Source organism: Carassius auratus, unplaced genomic scaffold, assembly GCF_003368295.1.
Source record: "Carassius auratus strain Wakin unplaced genomic scaffold, ASM336829v1 scaf_tig00022937, whole genome shotgun sequence".
Taxonomy (NCBI): domain Eukaryota; kingdom Metazoa; phylum Chordata; class Actinopteri; order Cypriniformes; family Cyprinidae; genus Carassius; species Carassius auratus.
Window position 1 is genome coordinate 219,155 of NW_020525229.1, and position 13,346 is coordinate 232,500.

A 13,346-nucleotide genomic window follows, 5' to 3' on the forward strand; every position below is an offset into this window, starting at 1 on the left:
ACTGCACTCAGAATAGACCCTTAAAGGAACTTTAAAGAAAGATTTTTATATTCTCATGATGGTTTGAGGATCTGAAAAGTCAAGAGATTTAGCCTTGTGACTTTGTTTCTTAATGCAAATGTGACACTTAGATTTTTGGGACAAATCCTCACAAGTTTAACAGTTTATTTTTGTTGCCTGAAAGCTGGCTCAGTTGATGGAACCCTCTGAAGATTAAACGTCAAAATCCGTCCATCAGTTATGAAAGGAATGAGGAATAGACTACATGCAGAGAAAAGACATTAAAAACAAAATACATACTGAAGTGATCGTGCTGTGAGCCGAATACAAATCTCTTTTTGTTGTAGGCCTACAGGATCCTTGACCTTGAATTGCTTTCTTTTGTCACAGTGACTTTGTGACTGGCACAATAACAAGAGCCAAATCACTAGCTTTCCATTCTCAAATCCATTAAGAAAGTGCTGAAGACCTTTCATCAACATGAATATAATGGTTTGTGATCAATTAAGAACACTTAAGCATTTCTTCTGTTCACTCATTGCATTTGGGTGTGGGGTTGTTGGGTCTGCCTGTGAATGAGGTAAATATTATTATAATAATTATTAACATTAGCATGTGTAGACATTAGTATGTGTTCCTCTCATGTAAAGTAGGATGTTTGTGGATAAAAGGGATGTTTGAATTGACTCGAGGTGTTCACTTTGTGTGAGAACTAGTGTTTTCTAGTAGATAGCGCCATCGTGTGGCTGAAATGGTATAATATAAACAAAGGCTGGTTGGAATAAAATCTTATGGAAACATTAAGAGTAATATGGTAAAGTAGTGTGCTATTTATAACAAAGCCAATTTTTTAGTAGGCCTATTAAGTATTATATAGCTATGTGTAAACACCTTCTAAGGAAAATCCAAAACAGTGCACAATTGATTTATTTGATTTTTATTATAATATGTTTATATTCCATTTTACAAATTCTTACAATATTCCTGATGCAAAAATCCCTTCTTTTTCAGAGTAGTTTTTGGCCTTAATTGGTCTTAATGATCTTCATACAAACATAGTCACAGAATACATGTAATTTGTATAATAAATTACTTCAAAAAACAATAACAAGAAAAAAAAGTCAGTATAACTGAACCACAAAATTTGCACCAAGTTTCAAGCAAAACTAAAAATGTAAGGACAACAACCGTTTTTTGAAACAAGATTCTAGAGTTAAAATAACACAGAAAACAAGAGCAGTATACAATCACAAAATGCCTAAACGGGCTTCTAGAATGATGTTCCTTTAATATGCTAACACTAAAGGCCTTTGGCATACAGAATAACATATGATACATTCAAAACATCAATGAGAACTTTGAAATGAGCAAAAACACATTCAAAGTAAAGTGACGATGCATTCAAGACAAGCAGAAAAAAAAACAAGATCATTGCTTGATCTAATGACTAAAATGTAACAATGTAATGTTTTTGTGCAATTACTGATTGACTCAGTTTATGGCAACATAATTGAGATCAGGCATCAAATGTACAAAACTTTCATCGTAATAGTCTTGATCTACAATCCTGATTAATAGCATTATATATTGTCATCAGTGTGCTGATTTAAGAACAGCAACTTTCTTTTTTTTTTTTATCAATACAAGCGACACATCACACATTAGAGCATTAGAGGAGTGGTTTAACATTGGGATAAACAAATCCAGGTTACCATAGTTACCCATTCATTTCTAAGTGGATAATAAAAGTGTGAGGGCGACCATTTTTTACTTGAGGTATATAAATATAGATATATAAACTCAGAATTGCGAGATATAAACTCAGAATTGCAAGATATAAACTGAGAATTGAAAGATATAATCTCTGAATTGAGATATATAAACTCAGAATTGAGAGATATAAACTCAGAATTGAGAGACATAATCTCTGAATTGAGATATATAAAGTCAGAATTGAGAGATATAAAATCAGAATTACGACATATAAACTCAGATTTGAGAGATATAAACTCTGAATTGCGAGATATAAACTCAGAATTGAGAGACATAATCTCTAAATTGAGATATATAAACTCAGAATTGAGATATATAAATTCAGAATTGAGAGATTTAAACTCAGATTTGAGAGATATAAACTGAATTGTGAGATACAAACTCAGAATTGCGAGATATAAACTGAATTGCGAGATATAAACTCTGAATTGCGAGATATAAACTCTGAATTGCGAGATATAAACTGAATTGTGAGATATAAACTCAGAATTGAGAGATATAAACTCAGAATTGCGACATATAAACTGAATTGCGAGATATAAACTCTGAATTGCGAGATATAAACTCTGAATTGAGAGATATAAACTCAGAATTGAGAGATATAAACTCTGAATTGAGAGATATAAACTCAGAATTGACAGATATAAACTCTGATTTGAGAGATATAAACTCTGAATTGAGAGATATAAACTCTGAATTGCGAGAGATATAAACTCTGAATTGCGAGATATAAACTCTGAATTGCGAGATACAAACTGTGAATTGCGAGATATAAACTCAGAATTGCGAGATATAAACTGAATTGTGAGATACAAACTCTGAATTGTGAGATACAAACTCTGAATTGTGAGATACAAACTCAGAATTGCGAGATATAAACTGAATTGCGAGATATAAACTCTGAATTGCGAGATATAAACTGAATTGTGAGATATAAACTCAGAATTGAGATATAAACTCTGAATTGAGAGATATAAACTCAGAATTGAGAGATATAAACTCAGAATTGAGAGATATAAACTCAGAATTGAGAGATATAAACTCAGAATTGAGAGATATAAACTCTGAATTGAGAGATATAAACTCAGAATTGAGAGATATAAACTCTGAATTGAGAGATATAAACTCTGAATTGCGAGATATAAACTCTGAATTGCGAGATACAAACTGTGAATTGCAAGATATAAACTCAGAATTGCGAGATATAAACTGAATTGTGAGATACAAACTCTGAATTGCGAGATATAAACTCTGAATTGTGAGATACAAACTCTGAATTGTGAGATATAAACTCAGAATTGCGAGATATAAACCGAATTGTGAGATATAAACTAAGAATTGAGAGATATAAACTGAATTGCGAGATATAAACTCTGAATTGTGAGATATAAACTATGAATTGAGAGATATAAACTCAGAATTGAGAGATATAAACTCTGAATTGCGAGATATTTAAACTCTGAATTGCGAGATACAAACTGAATTGTGAGATACAAACTCTGAATTACGAGATATAAACTCAGAATTGCAAGATATAAACTGAATTGCAAGATATAAACTCAGAATTGCGAGATATAAACTGAATTGTGAGATACAAACTCTGAATTGTGAGATATAAACTCAGAATTGCAAGATATAAACTGAATTGTGAGATACAAACTCTGAATTGCGAGATACAAACTCTGAATTGTGAGATATAAACTCTGAATTGTGAGATATAAACTCTGAATTGTGAGATACAAACTCTGAATTGCGAGATATAAACTCTGAATTGGGAGTAATAAACTCTGAATTGGGAGTTATAAACTCAGAATTGCAAGATATAAACTCAGAAATGCAAGATATAAACTCATAATTGCAAGATATAAACTCAGAATTGAGAAACATAAACTCAGAATTGTGGTTATAAACTTGCGAGAAACTCAGAATTGCCAGATATAAACAGAATTACGAGACATGAACTCAGAATTGAGAATTATAAACTAAGAGTTGCAAGGTTGTATACTGAGAATTGCAAGGTTTCAATTAAAATTTTGAGAGGGAAAATTGTAAGACATAAACTCAGAATTGTGAGACATAAATCTAAAGATGATGAATGATAAATGTTAATTGGTTAACAGTATGTTACATTATCATATGTAGTAAAACTGTATATTTAACAAGCACTTTTATGCTAAATAGTTGTTGAAGCAAAATGTATAAAACTTTTTTTATGTAAAAACTTTAACATACTTTGTGCTATTAATTAAGTGTTTTACATGTTTAGCGTTATTTTAGTGCCTTGTGTGACCTTAATGCCTTTTTTCTATTATTCATTTTCTTCATAAAAATAATTGCTTAACTATGGTAACCAGTATTTCCCCCGCCTCCTGAGCATTCGCCAGATGTGCAACTTGAATCCCATCTGTTCCCTTGTTTCTTCAAAGCCGATATGCTGTATTAACAATCACTTACAATATAGAATTCAGCACAATAAATATAGAAACACAATACAAAACAAGGCCTCAGAAAGTGTGTCTCTGAATTATTCTCTGAGAGATAACATGAGTCAACAGCGCTAGAATCCTGTAATTTCATCCAGGTATCGCCTGCTGAGAAAATCCCATGTAAAATAGCTAATAATCCACATTTTTGGGAATTTCACCATTATTTATAGAATATTTAAGCTGTGTTAATTCATTTCTGGATATTATTAAAGCTGTGTGAGTGTGTGTGTGTATTTTAACAGTCCGAGTCATCATCGCGGCATTGACGCAGCATTGAGATAGAGGGTGTGCGGTCACAGTAAGATACAGTGCAGCCTCTGCGAACCCGAAGGTCTGTCCGCCCGCCATTTGGCTTTCCTGTTATTCTTCAGGCCCAGTTCGGGGATCTGCTGACTGTAAACCGAAATGAACATCAAAGCTATTTGAGACGAATGGGAATGCTTACACACAGCAGAATCGTACAAAATTGGACTCACCGTATCACTCTGACGAGCTCGTGAAACGCTTTTTCTACATTCATGGGCGGATCCTTTGCACTTGTTTCAATATACGCGATCTGTGATGAAGACATAAAGATTCAACAATTAGTAGATGTAAATAATTATAAAAAATTAGAATTGTATAATTATAAAAACATAATTCATATTACTACTATCAATAATAATTATTTATTTTATTACTAAAAATATTAGTACATTAGAAAATGTAATGAAAAATTGAGTTTGAGTTTCTTCACAATGGGTTAATCAATAATAATAATAATAATTACAACAACAACAACATACAATTATAAATAAAAAGTCAACATGAAATCAAAATGGATAATTTTTTAATGAACATTGCTGGTATTATTATGAACTTTTTAATGTTTGTATTATTGTAAAACATATTTTATATTTTTTGGAAACATTCAATAAAAGTTTTAATAACAAATGGATCAATAACAACAACAATAATAATAATAATATGAAACATGTTAAATATAATAATAATAATAATTACATTTAATGTCAACTTTTTATATTTAATAATACAAAACAACTATAATGCAGAAAAATGAAAAAGACAACATAAAATAAGAATTGACATAATAACACTGCTAGTCTTATTTTAAACTAGTTATTGGTTTGCTTTATTGTAAATAAACTTATTTTTTTAATAATAAGTGAGTACATAACAATAAATGGGCAGATAAATGGCAATAATAATAATAATAATAAACATTAAAATATTATTAAAAAATATACAAATAAACCAGTCTGAAAAAAGGAACAAAAAAAAGTCAAGATGAAATCAAAATGTACTCTTTCTTTAAAAAAACACTGCTAGTATTATTGTGACTTATTCATTAGTTTGCATTATTATACAAAGAAAATAAGGAAAAATATATATAATAATAAAATAAATGGACTGATCTATAGTTATTATATATTTAACATTTTATAAAAAACAATAATTATTTATAATAAATAATAACCATAATAATCATCAACATTACAACATTACAACCATTTAAAAGTATTTAGAAACAACAAATGAAAAAGTCAACATGAAATCAAAATGCCACTTTCTTTCACATGTTAAATGTGCTAAATGACTTACGCTGTGTTTGGAGGCCATCTCTCGTCCCTGCTCACTGGTGATCTTGCGTAAATGCACCAGATCAACTTTATTAGCCACCAGAACCATAGGAAACGACTCCCTGCAGCACACGCACAATAACAACACTCAATAAATCACACTGAAAACTCAAACGTGTGTTTATGCGTGTTCATACCGGTCTTTGACTCTCAGGATCAGCTGGTGGAAACGATCCACGTGTTCAAAGCTGGCTTTATCAGTGACTGAAAACACGATGAGAAAGCCGTCTCCTGTCCTCATGTACTGCTCTCTCATCGCACTGAACTCCTCCTGCCCCGCCGTGTCCAGAACTACACACACAGCGACACAATATACTATTTACTGGTTAACAATATATATATATATATATATATATATATATATATATATATATATATATATATATATATATATATATATATATATATAATTATGTAGCTCAAGTGAAGCGTCTGCTAAATGTATACATTTATTTAATTTAATTTCCCGTATTTTTTGGACTACAAGTCGCACCTGAGTATAAGTCGCATCAGTCCAAAAATACGTCATGACGAGTCGCACTGGACTATATAAATCGCACTGGACTATAAGTCACATATATTTAGACCCAAGAGCCAAGAGAAAACATTACCGTCTACAGCCGCGAGATGGCGCTTTATGTTTTCAGTGTAGACTACAGGAGCATTATTCATTAATGTGATTTTTTTTTTTTTACAAATTATGATCTCGAAAGCATTCTCTGAATTTTTACAACTCTTTTGTTTTACACTATCTACAAATGTTAAATCTTAAAATAAAATGTTAAGTTTACAACTGCATCTTTCTGGGAAATAATGCAGTGATTTATATATAGTTTATTTTGTTATTTTCAAAGCTTCAGTGTACTGTCATTATAAAACTTCGTTCTTGTTCAAAATTACCTTAATTAAAAATAATTTGCTTTAATAATTTAATAATTTCAAACAAAAGGAAATATATCTGTATCTGCATTGGCTATCTATCTATCTGTTTTAAAAGGTAAAGATAAAAATATTTAACAAATTAATAAATATTATATAAATTAAATCTAATTTAATTTAATTTTTAAATGTAATTTCTTAATTTATGGTTTATCTTTGTAAATCTTTGTAATTGACAAATATATAAATATGTATTAAATTAAGCTTTTTTAAAATGTATTTCTTAATTTATTATCTCTCTCTGTATTACATTTAGTGTCATATTACTTATTTTAATATATTATATTATATTACATTTATTTCTAAATGTATGATCTCTTTGTATTGCACTTGGTATCATATTTATTTTTGAATTTTAATAAAAGATAAACAAATGTGTAAATATACATTCAATTAAATTAAGTTTAAATTATTTATTTATTTTGCATCTTTTTTTATTTCGCATTATAGTATATTAAAATATATTTTTTATATATATTATAATAAAAAATAAAAAAGTATTATTTGACAGATTTATAAATACATTGAATTAAGCTTTAAAAATAACTTTTTAATTTATGACTTCTCTTTGTATTGTAGCTACTTATTCATAATACCATCAGAGTTGTTATTGTTAACTAAAACTAAAATGTATTGACATAAAATGCAAAAATGTTTATAAAATATAAATAAAAACCTCAAAATCTAAAAATAAAAAAATGATGCATAATCAACTGAAATGAATCACTCAACTGATAAAAATGACAAAAGCACTTAAAAAACTAAAATAAACACATAAATTAAAATGCTAATTCAAAATATTTAAGAATACTATAAGAGTATATAAATAATAATAGCACTAATAGTATAAAAATAAAACCAAATTAACACATAATATACTTGTGGTATACAATACCATATTTTAGTTAATTTTCCTTGCAAATTTTATGGTGTTAATGTGTTATGTGTCTTTAATATTTGTCTTTAAAATGTCTTAAATATTTAGCTGTGTTTATTTATTTAATTGTTACTCATATTTGTGCTCACAGAAATCTTCATTGTCAGAAATGAGGACTGTATGGTTCTCTGTTGTGTATGTAATAAGGGAAGGCCCTCACCGTCCAGAATGGCCCACTGGCCGTCGATCTCGGTGTGTTTGAGGTACGAGTCCTCGATGGTGGGGTCGTAGTCCGGGACGAAGATCTTCTGGAAGAACTGTATGGTGAGCGCGCTCTTCCCCACGCCGCCGTCTCCCACCACCACCAGCTTATATGTGGGCAGATCGTCCCCGGGAACCACGCTGGTGGCCATGAAGACAGCTACACCTGCAATACGGAGGAAATACTGCGTGATGAGATAGAAACATGAACAAACGCACAGTGTGTGTGTGTGTGTGTGTGTGCTGAAACAGAGAATTAACAAACCTGCTTCAGATTATGGTTATTATGATTACTATTGTTGTTACTGGAATTTTGAGTTTAAAGTTTAAAAATAATATTTATTATTGTTGTTAAAATATTATTTACAATAACTATTTTTTTGGTTTGCATTTTTGTAAAGGAAAATACTGTATATATGAAATAATAATAAAATGATGTATCAGTAATGATGATAATAACAACAGAATAAATATTAAAGTAATAAAAAATTATGTAAACGAAAAATAATAATAATAATGTAAAAATATGAATATATAAACATCAAAATAATATTGAATGATATATTATATTATTTTATATCAGTAGTAGTAGTAGTATATGAATTTAAATTCTTGTGATTATTGTTATTATTAAAAATGTTATATTACAAATAACAATGTATTGTGTGGCATTTTTGTAGAATCAGAATTGATAAAAAATGGACTGAACAACAATGATAACAAAATCAATATTTAAATAATAAAAAATGATGTAAAAGAAAAATAAGAAATATGTATAATGTCAAATATAAAACAAAATAATATTCAATTATATTATTAGTAGTAGTACTATTAGTATATATATATATATATAATATAACATTAAAAATAACTTTATTGGCTTGCATTTTAAAAAAAATAAAAATTAATACAAACTGATTGATCAATAATGATAACAATAATGATGATAAAAATTAATACTAAATCAATAAAATATATGTAAAATAAAAAATAAAAATAATGTATTAGTAATGCAAAAATGTCTCATATGCCAAACTCATATGCCTATTGTAAAAATATTATTAAATAATGTATTATTTTTATTTATACTACGGGGTCGTTGAATGCTTGAATCTGATTGGCCGATGAACGTTCTGAGGCGTGCAATTGTTTTCTGGGAAATGCACGGCGAACGTAGTTCCAGGCAGATCTCCTGACCGCATTACAGTTCTGTATCACTTTGCATAGTTAACTGTAATAATGGTCACGCAGTTTGCACAAACAGGTGTTGTCAGCGATGCCCTGATGATTTTATCAGTTAGCATATTATATATAGTGTAGCAACATAAAGGTTACACATGACAATTCTCACTAGCGATGTAATAACAGCGCTGTTTAGAGACGCTGCAGCAGAAGAGTGTTTAGAGATGCACAGAGGTACGTTAGCCTAATTCACACAAGCTCTCTCTCTCTCTCTCTCTCTATCTCTAAATCATCAGATCGATGTCTTGAGGTATGTTATTTTTATAATAATTCAACGGCCCATCGTCAATTATTCCTTACATAAGATATAATATTTTTTAAATATATATATAATAAATGTTTAAGTAATAATAATAATTAATTAATTTTTATTGGTTTGCATTTAAAATAATTAATGGATCTATCAATGATAATAAAAGTTATAATTATAATAATAAATTACAATTACTATTATGTAAAATAAAACCTAAGATTAATTTAACAACAAGGTAAAAATATAAATAAATATATTAAAAAAATGTCAAATAATATAATGATATTATATAAACAATATAACAATTAATATATTTAATAAATAAAAACATTTAAATATTATAGGGTTGGGCAAACAATATTAACTAATAATATCTTAACATTTCCAATACAATATTCCCAATACAATCAAATCCCTGTAAATATAATCACCTTATTTCCTTCTGAGTATTCTGGTTCATATAAAATAATATCATAGGAAAACACTGAGTCAGTGAGTTGAACCAAAAAACAGGAAACGTGCGATTCACAAACGAATCATCAATGCTTTGTACACTGATTCACTGAAAACAAAAACAAAACATCTGACACAAAAGAGCCAGAACATTCGTCAAAACATAAACAAAGTGAGTTTAGAACAACATGAGGGTGAATAAAAGCTGACAGAACTTTCATTTTTGAGTGTGCCGCCCCTTTAAGAAGACAAAACAAAACAGACTTTTAATGTCTGAAATCTACAAATCTACGACTCTACACTGGCATAAAGAAGCAGTGTGCAACGCGAGGCTTGTCCCAGACATCCAACTAGACCATCACACACAAGAAATACGGTCTAGACCAGACACTTGGATTGCCACGCTGTGATTCTGCAGTGTGATCTCAGCTCCAAACTGCCAACAACAAGAAACACTCCAACAAACTGAGCTAAAACTGGACGAATAAAATCACATCAAAGACTTCCAAAATACAGAGCGTGACAAACACGAGCTCGTCTGTTAGGACTCAACACCCTGAAGTGCTGGATCTTTAGCCCTGATGTCAGATGTCAGTATTACACGTCTCCTCCAGTCGCGCTTCCTGTCAGCCACAATTCAGGGAAGTTCATGATTTCCTTTCTGTAATCTTCAGGAATATGACTAAGGAACGCAAAAACACCTGGATCTAAATCAGGCCATTTATGATGCATTTGATAGGAAATTCTAGATGATATGTACAGTTAAGTCCGTGATGCATGACTTGCTGAATTTGAGATTACTGACGAATGTTTTATAAGAAAATACAAGATAATTTCATTCTTTCTATGTTAAAACTGTATACTTAATTCAATGTGTTACTTGCCATTTCTTGGTAATTTCTGATTTAAAAGTGTTTCTACATCAGTTTTTTTTTTCAATATATACCGCAGTGCGACAAATTGGCTTGTTGAGTGAGCGTTGCGAAAAATAGTGGTTGAACGATACTATTGCTGATATAAATATTACAACTTTGTCATAAAATAGGATGTACACTGCAAAAAATATATATTTTCAAGTTTTAAATAAAACTACTTCTAAATGTTTTTGTTTCTTTGTATTACTTGTCGTTTCTATGAAACTGTTTGTGGAAGTGTTTTAGCAATTATTAGAGTAAAAATTATTTCTTCACCAATTTCAGTACCACAGCATAAAAATGTACAAAAAATCAGCTAGTCATGTTGTGAATAGATATTACAATTTTATTTCGCAGTTAAGATGCATATAAAATCGCTCAATTCAATTATTTTTTTAACTAATATTTAATTAAATATTCACTTAAAAAAATAAACAGTCAATTAATTTACTTAATTGTATATAGTTTGTTGAACATCTTTATTAAACATAAAAATATGAATAGTAAATAATTTTCACAACAATTGCTCACTAAAATTAGCTGAAAACAAAACATGAGTAGGCCTATTGGAATATTTGAGTAAATTTTCACAATAGCTGTTCACATATTAACCGATTTTTTAATACTTATTTACTTAAAAGATGAATTTGATTTACTTGTGGGTGCATGCATGTGTAGAGATACAAAGAGAGAGAGAGATAGATAGATAGATAGATAGATAGATAGATAGATAGATAGATAGATAGATAGATAGATAGATAGAGAGATAGATTTTTATTGATTTTAAAAATATTTTGAGTACATAATTTAACACACTAAAATTAAATGAAAATAAAATATTAGTATCTGAATAGCTCATAATGGACGCTAAGCGAAAATCGAGTACAGCTATCTCTAAATTTGATTAATTTAAATAAATCGGTCGATTAATCGGCTTTCTACTAGTAAAAACAACAATGTCACACACACTGTAGCTAGGCTACTTTCCATCAAACAACTGTACAGTTTCTTTTCTACTATAATTTGACTGTGTATATAGCCTATCTGCTCATGATATGCAAAAAATGTAAATCAGGCTTCAGTAGGCGCATATCAATACACCCACCTTGATCATTCTGTACGGGTTGCCTATGCATTACCCATTAAGCTTTATCTCTGTTACGTGCATGTCTATGTTCTCCATTACATGCAGGTGCAATGCAAAGAACGCATCTTCCTGGCAAAAAGGAAACAGTGTCTTTTGCATTTTGAGATTTGTGTGATTTGCCTGTGGTTGCATTGCAATTCACCAAGAAAAAAACACTTAATATGTTCATGCATAATGCATAAACGCACGATTCAACTGGCAAAGCATGCATATCTCCATAAAAACAACCCGATATCACAATAAACGCACGTTTAATATATAGTCACCTCAATTTTATTCCTTTGTGCTGTTGAGAGATGTAATCAGCATGCATTTAACTGTCATACAAGATTTAATGATATGCATTCAAAACTACCTTATCACAAGACGACAGCATATGCCAGTAGCCCGTTCCGTTTCCACAGATGTTGCTTCCGACATTACCGAGTAAATACAGACGCGGAAACGTTTGTCTGTTTGTTATACAACTTGATACAGTGTCTTATTATCGGGCCGCGCGAAGAGCGTTTTCAGTTCCTCACACCTCGAGAGCGTTCACTGTTAGTTAACACAGATTTACAGCGCTGGCAGGGGAAACAGCCCAGCTCTGAGACAAATTGCGCGATTATTTTAAATATTTGGCGATATATATATGCGAAGTTGATTACTTTAGAATCATATATTAAGTAAAAATGAGTAAATAGATTTTAGTAAGACATATTAATAAAAAATGTGGAAAACAGATAGTTGGACACCCCTCTTCCTCTCGGTTTTGGTACGTTCCACTGTCAGAAATTCTCGCACTAGTCAATTCCTTTTAATACAGTCTTATTCCAGACAGTCCATGTGTGTAAATGTTATTATTGCTTTGTACATTTGTTTTTTTTACTCATTTTATCTGACATATAAATGAAAATTGTAGCAAGAATTCCGACTAAATCATTAAACAACTATATAAAGTTGGTAGGCCTATTTAAATAAGGGAATGTAACCGATTTTAAAAAGGCTACACTGTACTTTATTGGTCAAACGGTAGCAAATTATATATTATATATTTAGTACACATACAATACACATTAACTACCTGTCAAATGTCACTAAAAGATGTTGTCTGACGCCTTTCTCTTAAGGTACAGATAAAAAAATAAAAAAGGAATTAGGGAGTGGCACGCGCTTTTTAGTCAGAAACGCTCTACGCCTGTCAATCATTTTAAGCGTTCAGGTTTGTTGATATGATTTTTGCTGATGAGGGAACTTTAGATGGACGTGTACAGTGGGCTTACCAACTGAGGTATATGCTACATGATCAAAGGGAGAGAGAGAGGGAGAGAGAGAGAGAAACCTATGGTTTATATTAACAAACTTTAACAGTTATTATAAAA

At 30.2% G+C, this 13,346-nt stretch overlaps 1 protein-coding gene across 1 annotated transcript; it reads right to left on the minus strand.

The window, feature by feature from the left end:
- Nucleotides 1-3,606: 3,606 nt before the first annotated feature.
- On the minus strand, nt 3,607-12,569 carry LOC113077641 (ras-related protein M-Ras-like). The gene is made up of 6 exons (XM_026249956.1): nt 12,341-12,569; nt 7,936-8,142; nt 6,037-6,190; nt 5,862-5,961; nt 4,736-4,815; nt 3,607-4,652 (listed from the first exon to the last, which is right to left on the minus strand). Exons 2-6 carry the CDS (start codon nt 8,126-8,128, stop codon nt 4,553-4,555), a joined length of 627 nt encoding a protein of 208 aa, XP_026105741.1. The 5' UTR covers nt 8,129-8,142; nt 12,341-12,569; the 3' UTR covers nt 3,607-4,552.
- Between the last annotated feature and the right edge of the window lie 777 nt (nt 12,570-13,346).